We start from the raw sequence: 21,951 nt of genomic DNA, 5'->3' as shown, positions 1-21,951 counted from the left end.
TTTATGTGCTTGGTGACATGCTCCAGTTGGAGTGCTGTATTCCACATAGTGACTGACTTGTCCACGTACTGGGTGCTGTAGTCCTTGTGCAGAGTGCTCTGTACCATGCACTGAAGGAAACTAGTCCCTAACCTGGACCTCTGCACACAGCAGCTGTGTCTTAAGGTTTAAGATGCGGCTGGGCCTTCGGCCTAGTGTTGGAGACGCCAGGTTCCTGCATGGAGCGCCAGGTCTGATACTCACCTCTGGCTCCTTGTCCCTGCCCCTGCTCACGCAGACCCTGGAAGCAGTATGATGGCTCCAGTAGTCTGGGCCCCTGCCACCCATGTGGGAGACCCAGACTGTTCTCAGTCCCCGCTTTCAGCGCTTGTCCAGCCTCGGCCATTGTGGGCATTTAGACGGTGAGCCAGTCAATGGGGACTGACTCTCTCTCTCTCTCTCTCCCCCTTTCTCTCTCTCTGAATCTGAATTAAGGTGAAATATGAGACATTTCACACAAAATAATAAACAAAACCTGAGAGTCTGCATTAAACTGTAAACAGTAAGAGAAACTATAAAGCTTGTAATTAAGAGACTATAAAGCAGGCCAGTGATCCAAGACAGGTTTGAAATGCAAGGAAAGCTAAAGAGCAAGGAAATATTCAGTATGTTAGATAAAACCAAGTGAACCTTGGGGCTGGCACTGGGGCATAGTGGGAAAGGCTGCCACCTGCGATGCTGGCAACCCATATGGGCACTGGTTGGAGCCCAGGCTGCTCCACTTCCAAGTGGAGCATCCACTTAGGGAGTGGATGGAAGAATCCTTTCTCTCTCTCTCTCTCTCTCTCTCTCTGTAACTCTGCCTTTCAAATAGATAATGAATAAATCTTTTCTAAAAAACTAAATGAACCTTGACTGTACAAAGCTCCAGCAATATTTTGTGGGAACTGGAGTTGAGATCCATCACAACAGCGATGTTTGTAATAAGAGGAGTAAATGGACTTGTCATGTCTGGGATGGAGGTAAATGCAGTTAGCACGATGCAAAGACAATCAGTATAATTATCAGTGAATTACAAGTTCCCACTGGGGCCAGCACTGTGGTGCAGCAGGTTAAGCCACCACCTGCGACGCCGACATCTCATGTTGGCACCAGTTTGTGTCCCGGCTCCTCTACTTCCAATCCAGCTCCTGCTAATGTCCCTGGGAAAGCAGCCAAAGATGGCACAAGTGCTTGGGCCCCTGCACCCACATAGGAGAACTGGCAGAAGCTCATAGCTCCTGACTTTGGCCTGGTCCAGGCCTGGCCATTGCAACGCCATTTTGGGAGTGAACCAGTGGATAGATCTCTTTATCCCTGTCTCTCCCTCTCTCTGTGTACGCCTTCAAAAAAGATAGATTTTTGTTGTTCTTTTTTTTTAAGAAAAAGAGTTCATGTTATAGTTTCTATGTAACCAAAATATAAAGGAATGTATAGCTTCCAGAGTAGTTGGGAGTAGGGAGGAGTGGGAGGGAAAGCAGTCTAGAGCCTGTGGATTAAGTAGAAAGAAGCAAAGTGGTAGATTTAACCTCCTCAGCACAACATCAGCAGTTAGGCTTGCATCCCTCTGCTGTTACCGTGTGAAAAGACCCCACGCTCCGTGGCTTAAATCAGGGAGCACTGCTGTCCGTGGCTTAAACCAGGGAGCACTGCTGTGTCCAGTGAATCCACAGTCGCTCTGCCCCAGCTGAGGTCCTCTGCATCGCGTCCTCTGTGGATGGGCGGGCAGCTCTGCTGACCTCCCTGCCTGCTCTCAGGTGCTGGGAGGCTGGCTGCAGCCTGGCCCTGCAAGGCCTGAGTGGGAGGACTTGTCTGTGCTCCGTGTGCTCTCCCACTGCGGAAACGTGCCTCCGCTTGCTCTGTGCCGAGAACACTCTGTTGGTGAAAGCAAGTCACAGGGCAGCACACAGCATCCCAGGGCCCGAACCAGGCTTCGCCCAGCTGCAGAAGCACTTGTAAAAGGCCCATTTCAAGGAAGCCATAACACAGCCTTCTCACAGTCAGCCTCCTCAGTGATGGACATCCTGATGGTTCTGGTGAAAAACTGAATTTGCAAAATGAAGTTCAACTACATGTTGTTTATAAGAGATACTTACGTATCTCTTACATAAGTATCTCTTATAAACATATCTCTTATATATAAACATATCTTGTATAAACGTAAGTATCTCTTATGTTTATAAGTATCTCTTATGTTTATAGAGAAACATAAGTATGTGTAAAGTTTGAAAAGTTAAATAGTGGAAAAAGATAACATGGCTACTAACAAAAACTTAGAGCCCTTGTGAACTTTAGGGTGACTTTAGGGTAAAGATGATAATAGAAATAAGCAGGATCGTATCAAAATGATGGTACATTGTGCTGCCAGAAAGATGTAGCAAATTTAAATCTGCATCCTAAAAACTTATAACCGCCACATTGACAGAACTGCAAAGCAGCAATTGAAGTGGGAAATTTTAATATATCTCTGGGTCATTAATAGAACAAACATTTGAAATATTTGATGAATATGGTAGCAGACTTGACCTAGTGACATCTAGAGAATATTGCTGCCAACAACTGCAAAATACACATTCTTATCAAACACATATGGAATATTTATGGAAATTCATCAGAAACTGGCCATAAATCAAAAGCCAGCAGATTACAAAGAATTGAAATTGCTTGGGTCATGTTCCCTGTTAAAAATTCCATTAAGCTTTAACCCCAGTTACAAAAATGATATCCAGGAAATCTCCATGTAGTTGGAAGTTAAGGAACATATTTCTGAATAACCCATAGGTTAAAGACAATCTTATAATGGAAATCTGAAACTACTTTGAACTGAAATAAAATTTTAAAATGACATTTCAAAACATATGGGCTCCTATTTAACTGGTGTTTGATGGAAATGTGTTACTCTTTAACTGGGTGTATTAAGAATGAACAAAGAGCTGAAATGCGTGCACTAAGCATTTATCTCACAAAATTAGGAAAAGAACAGCAAAATTAATCTGAAGGATATTAAAATAAATGATGTTAAAACAATTAATGGACGCTTGATTATTTGGAAAGGCTAATAAAAAAGATATGTGGCATTGCTTTTGTTAAAAAAAAAAAAAAGCAGTGAAGAACATAAATGCAGGTGAAGAGCTCCATGTCACTTTTTTCTTTACAAAAGAAAGAAAATTATATCACCTCAACACCCAATAAAAGGGACCAACCAGGTAAATTGTGATCTGTATCACCGTTGAGTTTTATTCACTTATTAAAGCTATAAATGTAATAATGTAGGAAATGCTTATTGTGTAGCATTAAATGAAAACTTCATACAAAATTGAATGTTTAGTATGATCTTAAGTTTTTAGAAAAATCTAAATCTTTGTAAGAAATGTGTTGAGTGTAAGCAGTGTTACAGATTTATAAGCTGCAGATTTACAGGCGATTCTGAAATCTATCTCTTTAGACTCTAAACTTCATACTTTCTGAAAGTTCTAAGGTAATTTGGTTGTACATCAGAAATGAAAAAGACATTTTAAAAAAGATCAGCCCTATGCCACCCTCAGTGTTGAGCTCCCACTCGGCGTGCGGTGGCAGGTAGTGCCACGCCCCTGACACTGAGGGCGCTGGCAGCTCCCGGAGGAGGGGGAGCAGTCCCTGGGATTCCGGGCTCCTGGCTGTGTAGGTGCTGCTGTGAGCCTGTCTCTGTGACCCTGCTCAATCCAGCGAGGCTTCCTGTTTCATTGTTTAACCAGAGAGGTGTGCTAACAGTTGGAGGTTTCTGTTTTACCTAATCTTAAACCAGGATTCCACTCCATTTGCTAGCTGTGAGTAATGTTGCCGGGCTGCCTAACAGGACTGTGAACTCGCTGTGCAGTTGATAAACGATAGCTAACGTGGGTTTTGGATATAAACACTCTCAAAGTTTGGCCCATTGCATCTTTAATTAGGTTGTTTTGTGTTCTGTGGTAATTTACTTTTCTGCATGGATTTTTATTAAGGTAGAATTTTTTCATTTTAGCAATGTTTGAGGCACGCTAATATTGATGATGGATAGTTACATGAAAATACTTTGGGTCAATTAGCTTACTTATAGAGAGCCTTGAGTCCTGATCTGACATCAGCTGCCCCTGTGGGATACATCCCAGAAACACCCGCCCCTCTAACGTCTACACAAATAGACATGTCTTAGCACTGCCGCAGTGTGTCCCTCACTCTCTTTGCTGTCTCTCTACAGGAAAAAGCAATTCCGGTATCTACTAGAAACCAAAGGGAAAAAGCCTGGCATCGTCAATGAAGAAAATAACGACAGCAAAAGACTTGTAGGAGAAAATACAAATCGTGCGACGCTAAATTATACCACAAGAGACTTTTATAATGAAAAGCTAGAGGTAAAACCACCACTAATCTTTGGAATCAGTGCCTGGACACTCCCCACCTGTCCTGGCTTCGGGGGTGGGTGCAGGGTACTGTACCTTTCACCATGAGCTGAGGTAGCCTTGGTCATCCGAGTGTTAGCTTTGCGTGTGAATGGGGAGGCGGTAGGCACCAAGGCCCTGAGTGCCCTGAGGTGAAGCAGAACCCATGGCTCCAGAATCTTACACTGAGCAGAAAACAGTGTTCAGAAGAAATCCAGACCAAAGTCCAGGGCCTGCCTCCCAGGATGCACGTTGGCGGGAAGCTGGGTCAGAAGCAGAGTGGCCAGGACGCACACAGGCTCTCCAGTTTGGGGTGTGGGCACCCAAGTGGAGCCGCTGCCGCCCCAAATGCCCACCCTGTGGTCAGGGATTTGTTGGAGAAACGCGATGTGGTGGTGCTTCAGGATCTACAGAGATGTGTGTGCAGCACCTCCTGGACGTACTCCTAGGGAAGCTGAAGAAACTGGTCATTATCGTAACGCGTACCAAGACCCTTTAGGGGCATTGTCGGGGCTGGGGAGGCAGGGAGGCAGAGAAAGAGACAGAGAGCTCCCATCTGGTGGTTTAGAAGGCTGGAGCCTGGAGCCAGGAACTCCATCCAGGTCTCCCATGTGAGTGGCAGGGACCCGGCTCTTCGAGCCTTCACTGCTACCTCCCAGGGTTTGCATGAGCAGGAAGCTGGAGCCGGAGCCAGAGCCAGGACTCAAACCCAGGCACTCCATCGCCAGACACCAGATGGAGTCCGACAGCCAGACAGCGTCTTAGTCACTAGGCCAACGCCTGTCCCTTCTAGAGAATTTGAGGGCACAAAAAGGCAAAAGAGCAAGACAGAACAGACACATTTGTTGAGCATCTGTGACTCACGTGCAAGGCATTATATGGAGAGAACTACCTACATGGGGATGGAAACAGATGCATGTAGCCCCTCATAGAGACTGGTAAATATAGAGATCAACAAGGTGACAGAGATGTGTGTGTGTGTGAAATACACATGATCCAGTGTGTAAAGAGAAAGATCTGTATATATCCTCACACAGGATACACACACACCTAATTTAGTGATTTTATACTTTAATGTGTATTAAGTAATTTTATAACTTATTATTATCTTAACTCTAATTTATAATGGTTAATTGATTATATATTATATGAACCTGATTTCCAAGTGAAATGGCTGGATAAGTCATTTTTAAATTTTCTGTTAACCACTGTGGAGTCTCTACTCAATATTTTTTTAAAGATTTATTTATTTATTTGAAAGAGTTAGAGGCAGAAAGAGAGAGAGACAGAGAGAGAGGTCTTCTATTCACTGGTTCAGTCCCTAAATGTCTGCAATGGCTAGAGCTGCGCCAATCCGAAGCCAGGAGCCAGGCACTTCCTCCGGGTCTCCCACCTGGGTGCAGGGGCCCAAGGACTTGGACCATCTTCTACTGCTTTCCCAGGCCATAGCTGAGTGCTGGATCAGAAGAGGAGCAGCTGGGACTTGAACTGGCACCCATATGGGATGCCGGAGCTTCAGGTGGCAGCTTTACCCACTACACCACAGCGCCAGCTCCCTTATGCCATATTGCAGCTGCGACCCAGTGTAGCAAAGCAAACAGAACAGCTGAGCTGCTGCGTCAGAGTGGAGGAGGCCCTGTGTCCTCCTCTCCCTCCCCTGCCCACCCCTGTAGTGCCTGGAAGTCAGTGGGACGCTCAGGCCCTCTACAAGCTTTCCAGCATCCTGAGGGGTTCAGGTTGTGCCTGTGGTTCTCGTAGGAGGAAGTCAGTGCTACATGGTAGCTGCCGTTGTGGAACACCTCCCAACCTCTTGGAACTTGAGTCTGCCTCCTAGGAGCCACCCCTTACGATTGCTGTCCCACCTCTGTGGCACAGAGAACAGGACTTTTCCCATGAAAATTCTTCAAATGCCTGAAGTCAGCTACCTTGTCTCAGAAATCCCTTGTTGGACGCTTGTCAGACTGGCTGGCTCTCCTGGCTCTCACACTAGTGCCAGAGATGCACACCAGTGCATCAGGAGAGGAGAGCAGGGCCAGCGAACCAGACCCAGAGGCTTTCTAGAACAGACTGCCTGGTAATCAGCCACGAAGGACGGGCCAGAACTGTGTGGCGAAGGGAGAAGGGCAGTTGTGGCAGAGAGCATGGTGTGAACACAGCCCCTCTGAGCATAAACCAGGCCAGGAGCACAGTGTGAACACAGCCCCTCTGAGCATAAACCAGGCCAGGAGCACGGTGTGAACATATCCCCTCTGAGCATAACCCAGACCTGTAGCACGGTATGAACACATCCCCTCTGAGCATAAGCCAGGTGAGAGCACGGTGTGAACACAGCCCCTCCAAGCATAAACCAGGCAAGAGCATGGTGTGAGCACAGTCCCTTTGCGCATAAACCAGGCCAGGAGCACGGTGTGAACACAGCCCCTCTGAGCATAAACCAGGCAAGAGCATGGTGTGAACACAGCCCCTCTGAGCATAAACCAGGTGAGAGCACGGTGTGAACACAGCCCCTCCGAGCATAAACCAGGCCAGGAGCACGGTGTGAACACATCCCCTCTGAGCATAAACCAGGTGAGAGCACGGTGTGAACACAGCCCCTCTGAGCATAAACCAGGTGAGAGCACGGTGTGAACACAGCCTCTCCGAGCCTAAACCAGGCCAGGAGCATGGTGTGAACACAGCCCCTCCAAGCATAAACCAGGCCAGTAGCACGGTGTGAACACAGCCTCTCCAAGCATAAACCAGGCCAGAGCACGGTGTGAACACAGCCTCTCCGAGCATAAACCAGGCCAGAGCACGGTGTGAACACATCCCCTCTGAGCATAAACCAGGCCAGAGCACGGTGTGAACACAGCCCCTCCGAGCATAAACCAGGCCAGGAGCACGGTGTGAACACAGCCCCTCAAGCATAAACCAGGCCAGGAGCATGGTGTGAACACAGCCCCTCCGAGCATAAACCAGGCCAGGAGCACGGTGTGAACATATCCCCTCAAGCATAAACCAGGCCAGGAACACGGTGTGAACACAGCCCCTCTGAGCATAAACCAGGCCCGGAACACGGTGTGAACACATCCCCTCCAAGCATAAACCAGGCCAGGAGCATGGTGTGAACACATCCCCTCCGAGCATAAACCAGGCCAGGAGCACGGTGTGAACACATCCCCTCCGAGCATAAACCAGGCCAGGAGCACGGTGTGAACACATCCCCTCCGAGCATAAACCAGGCCAGGAGCACGGTGTGAACACAGCCCCTCCAAGCATAAACCAGGCCAGGAACACGGTGTGAACACAGCCCCTCTGAGCATAAACCAGGCCCGGAACACAGTGTGAACACATCCCCTCCAAGCATAAACCAGGCCAGGAGCACGGTGTGAACACATCCCCTCCGAGCATAAACCAGGCCAGGAGCACGGTGTGAACACAGCCCCTCCAAGCATAAACCAGGCCAGGAACACGGTGTGAACACAGCCCCTCTGAGCATAAACCAGGCCCGGAACACGGTGTGAACACATCCCCTCCAAGCATAAACCAGGCCAGAGCACGGTGTGAACACAGCCCCTCCAAGCATAAACCAGGCAAGAGCACAGTGTGAACACAGCCCCTCTGAGCATAAACCAGGCCAGGAACACGGTGTGAACACAGCCCCTCTGAGCATAAACCAGGCCAGGGACACGGTGTGAACACAGCCCCTCTGAGCATAAACCAGGCCAGGAACACGGTGTGAACACAGCCCCTCAAGTATAAACCAGGCCAGGAGCATGGTGTGAACACAAACCTCTCTGAGCATAAACCAGGCCAGAGCACGGTGTGAACACCAGCCTCCTCCAAGCCAGGCGAGATAGAGCCAGGGACTGTGGGTAGCCCTTGTGGGTGAGTGTGGAGACGGAGGCAGATTCAAGGGCTGAGCGAGGGCTGTGTGCTGAGATTGGGTGTGATCCTGTGGCTAACAGAGACGTCCTGCTGTTGCCAAGAGAGGAAGCTACAAGCCACGCTGGCGGTAGTGTGAGTCCTGTTCCTGGACGCTGGTCCTGAGTTCAAGGAATGAATGGGAACGTGTGGGAAACCCGGTGTGCTTGCTGAGCTTCCTAGAAATGTAGAAACGTGTCAGAGAGCTACATGCAAAACAAGGACAGTTGCATAGAGAGATCTTCCAGCCCTTTACAGAACAGATAATTCTAACGATTTTTAAATTAAGATTACTGAAACATCAGGAAAATGCTTCCATCATTTCAAGGCAGTATAACATATGACCACCTGGGACCAGAAGAAGCCAGACCAGACACTTCAGAATATTGAATCAAAGGTGTTTAAGAACTAGTAACAAATAGAATAGAGAACTTGAAATGAATAACAAACGTTACAGCCAGTTGCAGTTTAGTCTAAGGATGCCAGGGAGATTCAGCAGTGGTACATCAACACTTGTAGCCATAAAAATCATGATTACTTCTGTAACCATGGAGCAGGGATTTCACACAACTCAATCCCTTTCTTCATGTGTTTACTGCGTTAGTGGGCTAAGTCGAGGTCAGACAGTAGTCCTGGGGTGGATTTGGGGGAACACCGTGATTCCCACCCGGTGGATCCTCACCCTGGGAAACCTCTCCTGCATGGGTATGGCCTGTGGCTTGCCCCTAACAGCAGCATGTTGTGAGGGTGAAGGGGGTTTGCAGATACAGTCAAGGGCCCTCACAAATGACCTTAGCTGAGAGCAGGGAGGCGCGCTTGTCCGGGGCCAGCTGGACCTCATCCGGCAGGTTCGTTAAAAGATTCAGCTTTCTCTGACGAGTGTCCTGTGGGCCTGAAGGAGTCCACTGCCGTGCCTTGTGAGGCCACAGGGCAGGGAGCTGCGGGGAGCTGCCAGGAGCTAACAGCCCCTGGCTGACAGCTAGCTCGAGCTTGGGGGCTTTTGTCCTGCAAACACAGAACTGACTTCTGCCAGCAGCCTCTGGAGCTCAGGAGTGGAGTCTGAGCGCAGCAGGGCCAACACCGGGCAGCCTGGGAGGCCCTGAGCAGGGCTCCCGGACCGGCCGTGCTGCGACCCTGGGTGCACAGAGACGGCATGACAGAGGCGTGCTGTTTCACACGGCTGAATTTGAGGTCGTTTGTTGCACAGCAGTGGAACCTGAAGACAGGGTCCAAACAAGGCTGCCTGACACCCCACTGTTACTCCCCTGGAGAGACAGTGCAGTTGGACAAGAAGATGACGTCAGGAGTGACTTGAAAAGAAGGAGCTAATACGAGTGCGGTGTTACTAACTATTGGGAAATCCCAAGAGGATTAATTGAGAACTATAAAAGCTATTAAAAAATTCAGTATGGAGCAGAAACCAACAGCGCCCGTATTACAAATAACAAGCAGAGAAACTAGAATGACAAGGACCTCCCTCACCATAGCAGTACACAAAGATGAAATACCTCCTGCTCAGCCAGCAGTGCCTTTCAGCCCTTAGAGAGTGAGCTTTGAACGTGAACGGAGGCCGGCGCCACGGTGCAGCAGATTAAAGTGCCAGCATCCCATTGGGCGCCAGTTCAAGTCCCAGCTGCTCCACTTCCCATCCAGCTCTCTGCTGTGGCCTGGGAAAGCAGTGGAAGACGGCCCAAGTCCTTGGGCCCCTGCACCTACGTGGGAGACCTCGAAGAAGCTCCTGGCTCCTGGCTTTGGATTAGCTTAGCTCTGGCTGTTGTGATCATTTGGAGAGTGACCCAACAGATGGAGGACCTCTCTCTGCCTCTCCTTCTCTCTCTGTAACTCTGTCTTTCAAATACATAAATCTTTAAAAAAAAAAAGTGTACACAAAAATTAATGGAGCCTGCAGTTTATGCAATGGAAAATTAAATATTTATGCAAATGAAAACCTATTTTGCACAAGAAGGATCTCAAGCAAATCAGTTTTCCTTAAGTTAATTTAAAATTGTAATATGTTCTCAGTGAAAATGCCAAATTTGTTGAAGTTTTTTTTAAAGAAGATGATCCTGCAGTACCTGTGGAAAAGTAAACAAATGGCCACAAACACTCTGAAAAGAGCGAGCAGGGGAGGCAGCCCCCGCTGGACGGTAGGACATGTTACAGCATCTTCTCCCAGACAGAGCTGGTGGCTGTGAAGTACCGCCCTGGAATGGGACAGAAAACACCTGCATCCCAACACAGGCGAAGCTGTGGGCTGGTGGGGAGCAGCCTCAGACAAGTCACAAGGACAGTCCAGCAAAGGATCTGCGGATGAGTGAGGGCGCAAGGAGAATGAGATGCAGACATCCGGCGTACGTCCAGGTGCCGCGGGATTTTACAGCTTACAGCGAAACCGACGTGGGCCCTTGGGCTCAGAAAGGTCTTCGGGGATGAAATAAGCAAAGGCAAATGGCGAGCTGGAGAAATAGTTTGCGACTAATTCTCCAAATTATAGAAATCTCTTAGATGTTAGTAAGAAAAAAGTTAAGAATCCAGTATAGTAGAATTACGTATTCAATGATCAGTTTAAAGTAAGGTGCCAGTTGCCATAACAACAAACACTGTAGGCGTGAATGATAAAATGGTACAAGTCCTTATGAAGGATATTAGGTCATTATACTGAAAGTCCAGCAGGTAAAGCCACCACTTGTGACACTGGCATCCTATGTGGGCACCAGTTTGTGTCCCAGCTGCTCTGCTTACGATCCAGATACCTGCTAATGGCCTGGGAAAGCAGCGGAAGATGACCCAAGGGTTTAAGCCCCTGCACCCACACTGGAGACCTGGCTGAAACTCCTGGTTCCTGGCTTCAGCCTGGCTGGCCCAGTGCTGGCCATCTGAGAAGTGAACCGACAGATGGGAGATTCATTCTCTCTCTCTCTCTCTCTCTCTCTGCCTCTACTTCTCTGTAACTCTGACTTTCAAAATAAATAAATCTTTAAAAAAAGAAAGTCATCAAATAAGAGTAAATAAAAAGTTTACGTCCACAGACAGAATTTTCTGTATTATAAAGATGTCAATTTTACCTAATTCATAACTGTAAGGCAGTTTTGCTTCAGGTTTGGCTGGGGTTATTTGTGGCATTTTACCAGCTGATCCTAAAAGTTATCTGATAGAGCAAAGGACCTCAGATGCCAACAGTAAAGGCCGGAGACGAAGCACTGTTAGAAAGCCAGGGCGATCTAGAAAGTGTCAGGGCAGACAGACAGGGACAGACAGGGAGCCAGACCTCGCCCAGGCTGTGGGGTTACAAACTAGCGGGGGCAGAGTGCAGTAAGTGGTGCTGAGGAGAGGGGGTGTCCGCTCAGGAAACGTACTGAACTCCCTCACACGTACAATAGAAACGAACTCCAGATCAAATTAAAACCCAAGTGTGAAAAGCAAAACTTCCAAGTTCTTGTTTTTAAAAATAAGAGGAAATCTTTACCACCTGGATGGGACAGCTCATGATTCGTTAACACCCAAAGTGTACAAACTGTAAAAGAAAAAAATTGATAAATTTGGCAGTCAAGGTCATGGTGGGTGTTTTTAATCCAGAGATGGCTTCAGGAGAGTCATATGGGCAGAGTTGGACGAAGAGGATTTGAGTAATAAATAAGAATAAGGAAGTAAAGACAGGGGAGGTTGGCTTCCCTTTGGGGAAATGTCCAAGGGAAAAGAAGGGTTCTGGAAAGATCTTCAGGCTGCGGGTCAGAGCCTTGCATTGGAGCCCCTCCTGACCACTCAGCTGAGAGAGCTCGCCCACGTCCCTCAGACAGCTGGCTCCCAGCCCGGCGTTCGTCCCCAGCCTGGACACTCAGGTGCCCGCAGCACACAGAGCTCGCCCTGCGCTCTCTGCAGCCTGACTCACAGAGACCTGGGAGGCCAGGCCACCCCCTCGTCACGCACTGTGCCCCGTTGCTTGGTCGTTGTCCGGGCTCCTGACTCCTCCGGAACAGCTTTCAGAGGCCCAGGGACCCGGAGAATCCTGTCGTGGGAGCTGCAGACTCGGGAGGCACCGCCACGCCTGATCCCGCCGTGGGCTCCCAGGGTGCACCCCGGTACCCTCCCGTTACGGCCGCCCCTTCTGAACACCCCCGGTCCTTGCAGTCTGAACGTTTCCTTTAGCACTCAGCACCATTTTATCAGGTCAGTTAGCTTTTCTATATGCGGGCCGTCTCCAGCCCGCCCCCACAAGTCCTGCAAGGACGAGTTTTCAGCAGGGAAGCGTTAGACGGGGCTGACCTCCCAACCCTCACACGCCTGTGTGCCCCTGAGGGAGGCAGCCATGGACTTGCCCTGTGTCCTCTGCTGCCTGGCACCTGCTCGCTGTGAGGCACGGAACTTTCTCCCGCCAAGGCCGCTGGGGTCTTTATAACATCAGCCGCACGCCGTCCACAGTTATCAACCTGGAAGTGAGCCTGCTGTGGGTTATTGAATTTCGAGTCCCGCCTGCAGTTGCCGTGGCAGGGCCGGAATCAGTGACTTCACAGCCAGATGCGGCCCCCAGGCCAGATGGTCCCACCCCTGCGAGTGTGGCGGGCGCAGCCCTGGGCGCTTCCTCCTGGCCGCCCTGCTGCACTCAGGGTTACTGAGAGTTAAAGCGAGAGCTGAGTGCTGCTCCCATCAACAAACTAACAGAGCAGGTCACTGAGGCCTGGGCTGCGGCTGGCGTCCCGGAAGTCAGGTCCGTCAGAGAAGCCAGCTGGGACCACTTGCTAGTTATCATCCTTCAAAATCTGTACATATTTCTATGACAGATCAGCACATGACCTATTGCTTTGGCCCACAGTCAGCGTCGGCGTGGCCTGCTGACCTCCAGCGGTGAGTCACTGTGCAGAGGTGCTTCTCATAATGTGTCCGGATGTACCTCTGCGGGGAGCTGAGTGTGATGTGGCTTCTTTACTACCATAATTGATCCGGAACGTCAAACAGAATTTTGTTGCTTTAAAAAATTTTGAACATTTAGAACAAGAAGGAAAGTAGAAAAGAGGAAGAGAAAAACATAGAGCAAAGCTTAAAGAACTTTACAGTAAACACGCATACACTGAAAACCTACATGCTGGGGTCAGCGCTATTGCACTGTAGGCCAAGCCTCTGCCTGTAGCACTAGCGTCCCAGCTCATGTCCTGGCTGCTCCACAGCTATGGCCTGGGACAGCAGCAGAAGATGGCCCAAGTCCTTGGGCCCCTGCACCCACGTGGGAGACCTGGAAGAAGCTCCTGGCTCCTAGCTTTGGACCGGCCCAGCTACAGCCATTGTGGCCATCTGGGGAGTGAATCAGCAAATGGAAGACCTCTCTCTGTCTCTCCTTCTCTCTGTTTATGACTCTGCCTCTCAGATAAATAAATATAACTCTTAAAAAAAAAAAAACCTACATGCTGCTGTTACCATCAGATTACCCAGGGCGCTTCCTCAGGCACAGGTCTGCCTGTCCATCAGTCCACCCCTTGTTTTTTGTTTGTTTGTTAAAGATTTATTTATTTGAAAGGCAGAGTTACAGAGAGAGACAGACAGACAGAGCTCTTCCATCTGCTGGTTCACTCCTGAAGTGGCCACAACAGCCGGGGCTGGGCCAGGTGGAAGCCGGGAGCCAGCAGCTTCTTCCAGGTCTCCCATGCAGGTGCAGGGGCCCAAGTGCTTGGCCATCTGTTGCTGCTTTCCCAGGCCATTAGCAGAGAGCCTATGGGAAGTGGAGCCGCTGGGACTTGAACCGGTGCCCATGTGGCATGCCAGCATCACAGGTGGCAGTTTTACCTACTATGCCACACTGCTGTTCCCTAATTTCTTCCTTAGAGATTAAATTTATATACTGAAATATGTCTTTTGTGCAAAATTGCTGAGGTTCTGACAAATGCATGCACTAACATAACCCAAACCCCATAAGAATTTCATTTTGGGGGTGTGCATTGTGGCGCAGCTGTCAAGCCACCGCTTGGAATGTCCATGTCCCATTTTGGAGGGCTGGATTCGAGTCCCAGCCCTGCTTCCAATCCAGCTTCCTGCTGATGCACACCCTGAAGCGGCCGGTGGTGCGGGCTCAAGTACTCGGGCGCTGCCACCCACTGGGAGGCCTGGATGGAGTTCTGTTCTCGAAGCTTTGCCATAGCTCAGCCATTTGTGAAGTGAACCAGGGCTCTCTGGAAGAGCTCTCTCTCCACACCCTGCTTTTCAAATAACTAAAAATTAATTTTTAAAAATATTAGTTTTGAACTTTTTTCATTTAAGTGTGTAATGTAAACATTTCTTAATTACAAGTTCTCATGAGCATAGTTTTGGTGACAATAAATTGGTGACAATTTATCTGTAATTCATCTTGAACTTATTGTAGTGTTTTGGCTTTAGTTGGGAAGTTACGGATCCTTTTCTGAATAATTACATCCATTAGCGCGTTGGCATTTGTTCTTCCTCCTTCATTGTGTGAATATGAGTATTTGCATTGTAAGGCTGATTATCTGATTGTTGTACTGACTTTTCCATATATTTTAAGACAACTTCAGTGCTTGTACCTTGACACACTCAAAATATCCATAGCCAAGACAAATACTAAATTCTTGCAGTAAATACAACGGCTTTGTTTTAGCCCCTGTGATGGAGGTGGGGTCCGGTCCCCTAACGTCCCCTGTCCGTGTATTTGGCACCAGGCCCAGGGGTTTAGAAACCCACGCTCTGGGTCTCGGGCTTGGAGATGCTTTCTCTTCCCTCTCGGACATGTTCCCCAGCTGTGCCATGGAGTGCACTGCCGCAGGCTCTCCTGTGACAGGGTAGGTTCAGAGTGTGGGTGTGCAAGATACAGACTCATCTCCTCAGCTGGCGTGCACCTGGCGTCCCGGTGCTGCCATGGACTCTGCACAGAAGCTGGGAGCCTGTGCTGGCTGAGCCTGGGCGGGCTGAGCCAGCGGAAGTGGGGCAGTGGCCACAGTGCAGGAGCTGTCCCGTGGAGGCCAGCATCACCCCAGCCCTGTGTGTCTCCCCAGCCCTGCACATCCCCGCAGCCCTGCGTGTCACCCAGCCCTGCGCGTCCTCTCAGCCCTGCGCATCCCCCCAGCCCTGCGCGTCCCCCAGCCCTGCGCGTCCCCCAGCCCTGCGCGCCACCCAGCCCTGCGCGTCCTCCCAGCCCTGAGTGTCACCCAGCCCTGCGCATCACCCAGCCCTGCGCATCACCCAGCCCTGCACGTCACCCAGCCCTGCGCGTCCCCCAGCCCTGCGCGTCCCCCCAGCCCTGCACGTCCCCCAGCCCTGCGCGTCCCCCAGCCCTGCGCGTCCTCTCAGCCCTGCGCGTCCTCTCAGCCCTGCGCATCCCCCAGCCCTGCGCATCCCCCCAGCCCTGCGCGTCCCCCAGCCCTGCGCATCCCCCCAGCCTTGTGCGCCACCCAGCCTTGCGCGTCCTCCCAGCCCTGCGCGTCCTCCCAGCCCTGAGTGTCACCCAGCCCTGCGCGTCACCCAGCCCTGCGCATCAGCCCAGCCCTGCACGTCACCCAGCCCTGCGCGTCCCCCAGCCCTGCGCGTCCCCCAGCCCTGCGCGTCCTCCCAGCCCTGTGCGTCCTCCCAGCCCTGAGTGTCACCCAGCCCTGCGCATCACCCAGCCCTGCGCATCAGCCCAGCCCTGCGCATCAGCCCAGCCCTGCACGTCACCCAGCCCTGCGCATCCCCCAGCCCTGCGCGTCCCCCAGCCCTGTGCGTCCCCCCAGCCCTGCGCGCCACCCAGCCCTGCGCGTCCTCCCAGCCCTGAGTGTCACCCAGCCCTGCGCGTCACCCAGCCCTGCGCATCAGCCCAGCCCTGCACGTCACCCAGCCCTGCGCGTCCCCCAGCCCTGCGCGTCCCCCAGCCCTGCGCGTCCTCCCAGCCCTGTGCGTCCTCCCAGCCCTGAGTGTCACCCAGCCCTGCGCATCACCCAGCCCTGCGCATCAGCCCAGCCCTGCGCATCAGCCCAGCCCTGCACGTCACCCAGCCCTGCGCATCCCCCAGCCCTGCGCGTCCCCCAGCCCTGTGCGTCCCCCCAGCCCTGCGCGCCACCCAGCCCTGCGCGTCCTCCCAGCCCTGAGTGTCACCCAGCCCTGCGCGTCACCCAGCCCTGCGCATCACCCCAGCCCTGCACGTCACCCAGCCCTGCGCGTCCCCCCAGCCCTGCGCGTCACCCAGCCCTGCGTGTCCCTCCAGCCCTGCGCGTCCCCCCAGCCCTGCGCATCACCCCAGCCCTGCGCGTCACCCAGCCCTGCGCGTCACCCCCAGCCCTGCACGCTCCAAGTTTCTCTGTCAGCCACTTCTTGCTTTGGCTTTTGCGTTAGTTATGACTTCATGCAATTTTATATACGTGTATTTTTTTCAAAACAGGAAATAACAGAAAAAAAGAAATTCTGCAAGGTGTACGTCGAGGACCTCGTGAAGGGAGCCACGGAAATCAACAGGAAAAACGAGGCCCTGCAGAAGCTTTGGCCCCAGATGTTCATTGAGCTCGTGCGGGACGCGGTCATGGAGATCCGCAACAAGAACGCCTACATGAAGCTCTGCCTGCAGCAGATCGCTGGCCCCAAATAGAGACGCTGGCCTCGGCCGGCCCGGGCGCTTGCTTTGTGTGTGCAGGTTAAACGTGCTAACCACTGCGCTCTCCGACAAACCAGACAGGCTAGCTAGCATCACAGCACTGCTGCCCGCTGCTCACAGGGCTGTGGAGAGGGAGGGAGGGAGGGGTGGCCTCCCGGGCTCAGCAGGCCGTGGGTGGCCGGGCCCTCCCGTGCCCGCCATGCCCGGCCCCAGGCTGCGCCGTGCCTGAGGGTTCAGCATGAGGCGCTCCACACACTTTCTCCCAAGGCTCTCGCTTATTTGTCTTCTCATTTTATGTCTTGGTTTCAAAGCAAAAAAAAAAAAAAAATGTTCTTTTCTATGACTGAAGAATAAACTTCTTAATACATTAGTTTAAGAAAAATGTGTTTTCCTCCTTACTCTAGTCAGCCTTACCCTGTGTGTTTCTGTTCTCTCTGGCCGGGTGGGGTCCCCGCTGGGCACCTGCGTGGGGGAGTTGCCGCTCTCCTGGGCCACGATGCTGGGCACAGAGACTATGGAGCTGAGCCCCATGCGGGGCGGGACCAGAGGGCTCTCTGAAGGGGAGCATGAGTGTGAAATGCGTCACATGGACGGTGATGCCTCGGGGGGGTGGGGGCTCTCCCCCCACCCCAGCCGTGCCTGTGGCCATGTAACTCAAAAGTATCAGAGATGCAAGGCCGGGCGTTCTCACTGTACCAGGTTCCACTGGAAGACCCAACCAGACCAGATGCGAGCAGGGTCTCCCGCACCCAGCCGGGCAGGGCTGGTTGTTCCGTGCGCCCTCAGCCAGAGATGACGCAACTTCAGAAACGCCTTCTGACAAGGCATCGGCAGGGACGCTCCGGCTTTGCTCAGCTGCTGCCTGGCTGCTCCCGTCAGCAGGACCACCAGGGTGTGGAGAAACAGGAACCGGAGGCTCAGGGCAGCCGCTGCGGCCGCCACCCCAGGACAGGGCTCAGCCCTCCAGTCGTCTTGGCAGCCCTGCTGGGAGTGCACCTTGGTCTGAGCCCAGCCCTGCAGCCACGTTGCCCTGGCTTGGCACCTCGGCCCTGGAGCTCCCAGCTTGCCTTGCAAACCTGGTTCCTCCCTCGCCTGCCTGCTCCGTAAGGTCGTGGCGGGAAGATCTGCTGTAATGCCTGGCACGCAGACCCCACTACGCACAGTCCTCATTCTTTTGGGCACAGGATGGAGGCCTGTTCGTGAAGAGCTGCGAGCCCTGCTCCGTGGTCCTGTGGCCTCGCCGTGGTGAACACGCAGACCAGTTCTCAGCCGCCTGTGAACGGCCGTCTCTCCTGGGGCTTCTGCCTTCCCGAGTGGTGAACGGAGATCCACCGAGCTTGAGGGTGATGCTGAGGAAAACCCAGAGTTCTTGTGCGGGGGCTTGTCGGAGGTGGGGCAGATGTAAGAGTGTGTGCCTCCCTGGGGGCACTGGGGAGCCGTGGTTGCTTCAGCTCTGCGTGGGAGCGGCCTGGCCACTTTGAGGTGCATTGCCCAGCCTCCTCCGTGCTGCCTCTGCACCCCCAACGCTCCCATCTCTGCCGCTAACGAGACTTGACCCTCGCACGCGCTACAGCCCCGCCCTGTCATGCTGGGGGCTTGCAGAGCCCCAGGGCAGCAGTCAGTGCAGGCACAGCCACCTGCCCCACCAGCCCCAGCAGCTCCAGGCACACGTACCTCTCAGCGTAGAGACGGCTTCTGCCCTGCTCCTGAAACCAGACCTCCTTACTCAGCTTGGATCTCTCTTCCCTTGTCTGCCCCAACCACCCCATAGTGATTTCTCCTTCCTGAATCCTCACACTGTCCGAATCTCAACCCCCCCAGCGGCTGTGTCCACCCACCTAGATCTGAGATCTGTCCAGGTCTTGGCTGAGGTTCCCAGGTGGCCTGGGTCCCAGTGAGGGTCTCGCGATGTGAGTGATCCGTGCTGTAGAATGCCTTTTCTGCTTGGGGTTCTCCAGAAAGGCGTGCCCAGCAGCGTCTCACTGGCAGCAGGTCTGTGTGCATCCCCGTGTGGTCGGCGTTCCTGCTGCAGCACTGGGAACCGAGGCATGGAGGGGTGCAGCGCCCCCGCCCCCACCGCCAGGGGTATCTCAGCCGCAGGTCTTAGCAGGGACTGCGTCCACTGCGGGACTCAAGGGGAGAACTCCAGGTGCTCTGTGTGTTCAACTCTGGACATGTTGGCTGGATGGATGCCAGTGCTGTGTGGACGGTCAGCTGGAGGAGGGGCAGGAGCAGGAACCCCTCAGGAGGACCGGCTGGCAGGTGTCCTGCGTGGTGTGGGCAGCAGAGATGTCAGGAAGTGCCTGGCTCCGGGCGATATTTTCAAGTCGCTCGACAAGCCTTACTGATGGGATGTGGGGTGTGAAGGGCGGCAGGCAGGGTGGCTCCGAGGCCTTTGGCTTGGACAGCGGGAATGATCGCGTCGCCGTCCCCCTGCGGTGGAGGGAAGCGGTGAGCGAATCCCGCCTGCTGCTCACGGCTGCTGAGCTAGGGATGGCTGTGGCTGCGAGGCAGCTGTGGACACGGAAGCTGGGAGCTGAGAAGGGTGAGGTGGGCGGGGAGTCCTTGTCCTGGGACTCCCAGCATGGAGAGGATTGACCTGACACTTGGGACATCTGTGAGCTTCTTTGCCTTTTAGTTTGCGTTGATCTTAAGTTGGTCTTTCCCTGAGTTCAAATCCCCTCCTGGCTTTCCTCTGTTATTTCTTTGGCCGAGATTGGGCTTATTCCGAGAAAGATGATCGTTCACCTCTATCTGTCCGTACGCGGGCCGCGTGCTTACCTGCCATCCACTGCCTGCGGCCGAAGCACGCAGCCTGGGCCTCTCCAGTCTGGGAAGAGGCAGGCTCTGGTCTCCCGGCTCCTAGTTTCACAAGGTATGCTTGGGGGAGGGCGCGTGGCTGGGGAGGCAGGAGCGTGAAGGACGACGGGAAGAGAGAAGGTGGGAAGAGGGAAGCTGGCTAGGTAGCAATGCAAAATGGAGCTGACACGAGGTGTCCACGGTGAAGCAGCAAGGTTGGCTTCCGTATCCCGCGCTTACGCTGCAGCTGCCAAAAAAGCTCAGGGCCAAGGTTGAGGCTTGATCACGGCCGCTGTGGTTAACCAGTACTGATGGAATATTTGCCGTCCTTGATCCTGGTTTTCTGCTTAGATTTATGTCCCCGTGGCTCATGTGTGTGTGTCTTTTGTTGCAGGCTACCTCGAACTTCTTATGGGCAGAGATAAAGTGTATTAAGTATATTCAGTCGAATCAGAGCTCCTGCAGGATGAATCCACTCCCTGGGGAGTGGGAGAGCGCGGGGCCTCTCTGGAGCAGACAGTGAGATGCTGCTGAGTTCCTTCTTCCCGTCCCCCGAGCCACGGCCCAGAGTCATGCCAACCGGCTGTCGTCTTCATACTACTGCTGCGTATGCCTAGACGCACGGGGCATACTGCATTAGGCTTTGACATTTGCCAGGTCTTCTTAAATGCTCTCTCGGAATATGTAATTTTCTTTCTTTCTTTTTCTTTTTAGGATTTCTGTATTTATTTATTTGAAAGGCAGAGTGGCAGAGAGAGGGAGAAGCCAGAGAGAGAGAGAGAGAGGTCTTTACCCACTGCTTCACCACCCCCACCCCCACCCCGTAACAGCTGGGGCTGAGGCAGGCCAAAGCCAGGAGCCAGCGGCTTCATGCAGGTGTCTGCCATGGGTGCAGGGGCCCAAGCACCTGGGCCATCTTCCACTGCTTTTCCCAGGCCATTAGCAGGGAGCTGGATCGGAAGTGGAGCAGCCGGGACTCAAAGCTGCGCCCACAGGGGATGCTGGTGTTGAGGTGGTGGCTTGGCCGCTGCACCACAGAGCTGGCCCTTGTTTTTCTGTCTCCTCTCTCGCTCAGTTCTTTCATGGTAGTAATTCTACTTCCTTCGTTCTCACCGCCGTTGGGCCTGGAGGTGAGCACAGGAGATTTCTGCTTGAACACTTTGGGCAGTGCTGCTTTGAGTCTACCCACTCACATGTGGATGTGAGGGGCACACAAGGGGCAGCAGAATTGCTGGGCTGCGTGACGGCCCCTGCGTTAAATGCTGTCACCTCCCTGAGCGGTCTGGACCCGCGTGCCCCAACACCCGGGGGCACTGCTGCGAGTTTCACACGGTGCGGTCGCTGAATCCTGGGAGTACAATCCACATCCCAGTTGAGAGAAAAAGCATTTCAGTTCTCTCAGGCAGCCCTGCATCTTCCCCGTCAGCAACTCTTGCTCTAATTTCTTTGCCCGGTGATTGATTTTGTCCCTTCTAGGACTTCCCATCGGTGGAACCGTAGGCACGTGCTCTTCTGTGTCTGGCTGCTCTTACCCATATTGAGTCACTCATATTGTTTCCTGGATCAATAGTTCATTTTATCCTGCTTATAGAAAGATACCATAATTTGGTTATCCATCCTCCTGGGTTTTTTGCTTGTTTGTTTGTTTCCCAACGTGGGCCCCCCATGAATGAGGACATTTTGTACAAGTCCTTTAGTGCAGTAACTGTTGGGTCATAGAATGGTTTTAAGTTTCACTTTATAAGGAGCTGCCGTGTCTTCCCCAAGTAGTTGTGCAATTCTGCACCCTCTCCAGCAATGCAGAGAATCCAACAACTGCACCTGTGTGGCAGCGCTCGCTGGGAGCCTGGTGTGCGTGTCTGTGTCAGCCATCTCCTCGTTCCCTCAATTTTATTTTTCCTGATGTCTGATTATGTGGATTATATGGCTATGCACTCCGTGATCATTTTTTAAAGTTTATTTATTTATTTATTTATTTATTTCAGAGGCAGAGAGAGAGAGAGAGAGAGAGAGAGGGAGATCCTATTTGCTGGCTCACTGCCCAAATGCCAACAACGCTGGAGCTAGGTCAAACCAAAGTCAGGAGCCAAGAGCTCAGTCCAGGTCTCCCATGTGGACGACAGGAACTTCATCACTGAGCCATCATCACTGCCTCCCAGGGCCTGCATTAGCAGGAAACTGGAGTCAGGAGCCGGGGCTGGATATGGAGCCCAGGTACTGTGATACCGGATGTGGGCGTTTAACCACTAAGCAAACACCTGCCCTGCGGTC

At 52.5% G+C, this 21,951-nt stretch overlaps 1 protein-coding gene across 6 annotated transcripts in view; it reads left to right on the top strand.

Annotated features, from left to right (window-relative positions):
• LRRC49 (leucine rich repeat containing 49) overlaps positions 1-17,225 on the top strand; it is a 191,667-nt gene extending 174,442 nt beyond the window's left edge. For all 6 annotated transcript variants that reach the window (XM_062206547.1, XM_062206543.1, XM_062206544.1 and 3 more), the window contains 2 exons: positions 4,235-4,388; positions 16,672-17,225. In XM_062206547.1, the coding sequence (XP_062062531.1) occupies positions 4,235-4,388; positions 16,672-16,875 (358 nt within the window). In that variant the 3' untranslated portion in view covers positions 16,876-17,225. The remainder of the gene's footprint in view (positions 1-4,234; positions 4,389-16,671) is intronic.
• Positions 17,226-21,951: the final 4,726 nt, after the last annotated feature.

Source organism: Lepus europaeus, chromosome 11 (genome assembly GCF_033115175.1).
Source record: "Lepus europaeus isolate LE1 chromosome 11, mLepTim1.pri, whole genome shotgun sequence".
Classification (NCBI taxonomy): Eukaryota; Metazoa; Chordata; class Mammalia; order Lagomorpha; family Leporidae; genus Lepus; species Lepus europaeus.
The sequence above is the reverse complement of the archived record's forward strand: the minus strand, read 5'-3'. Positions and strand labels throughout refer to the sequence as shown.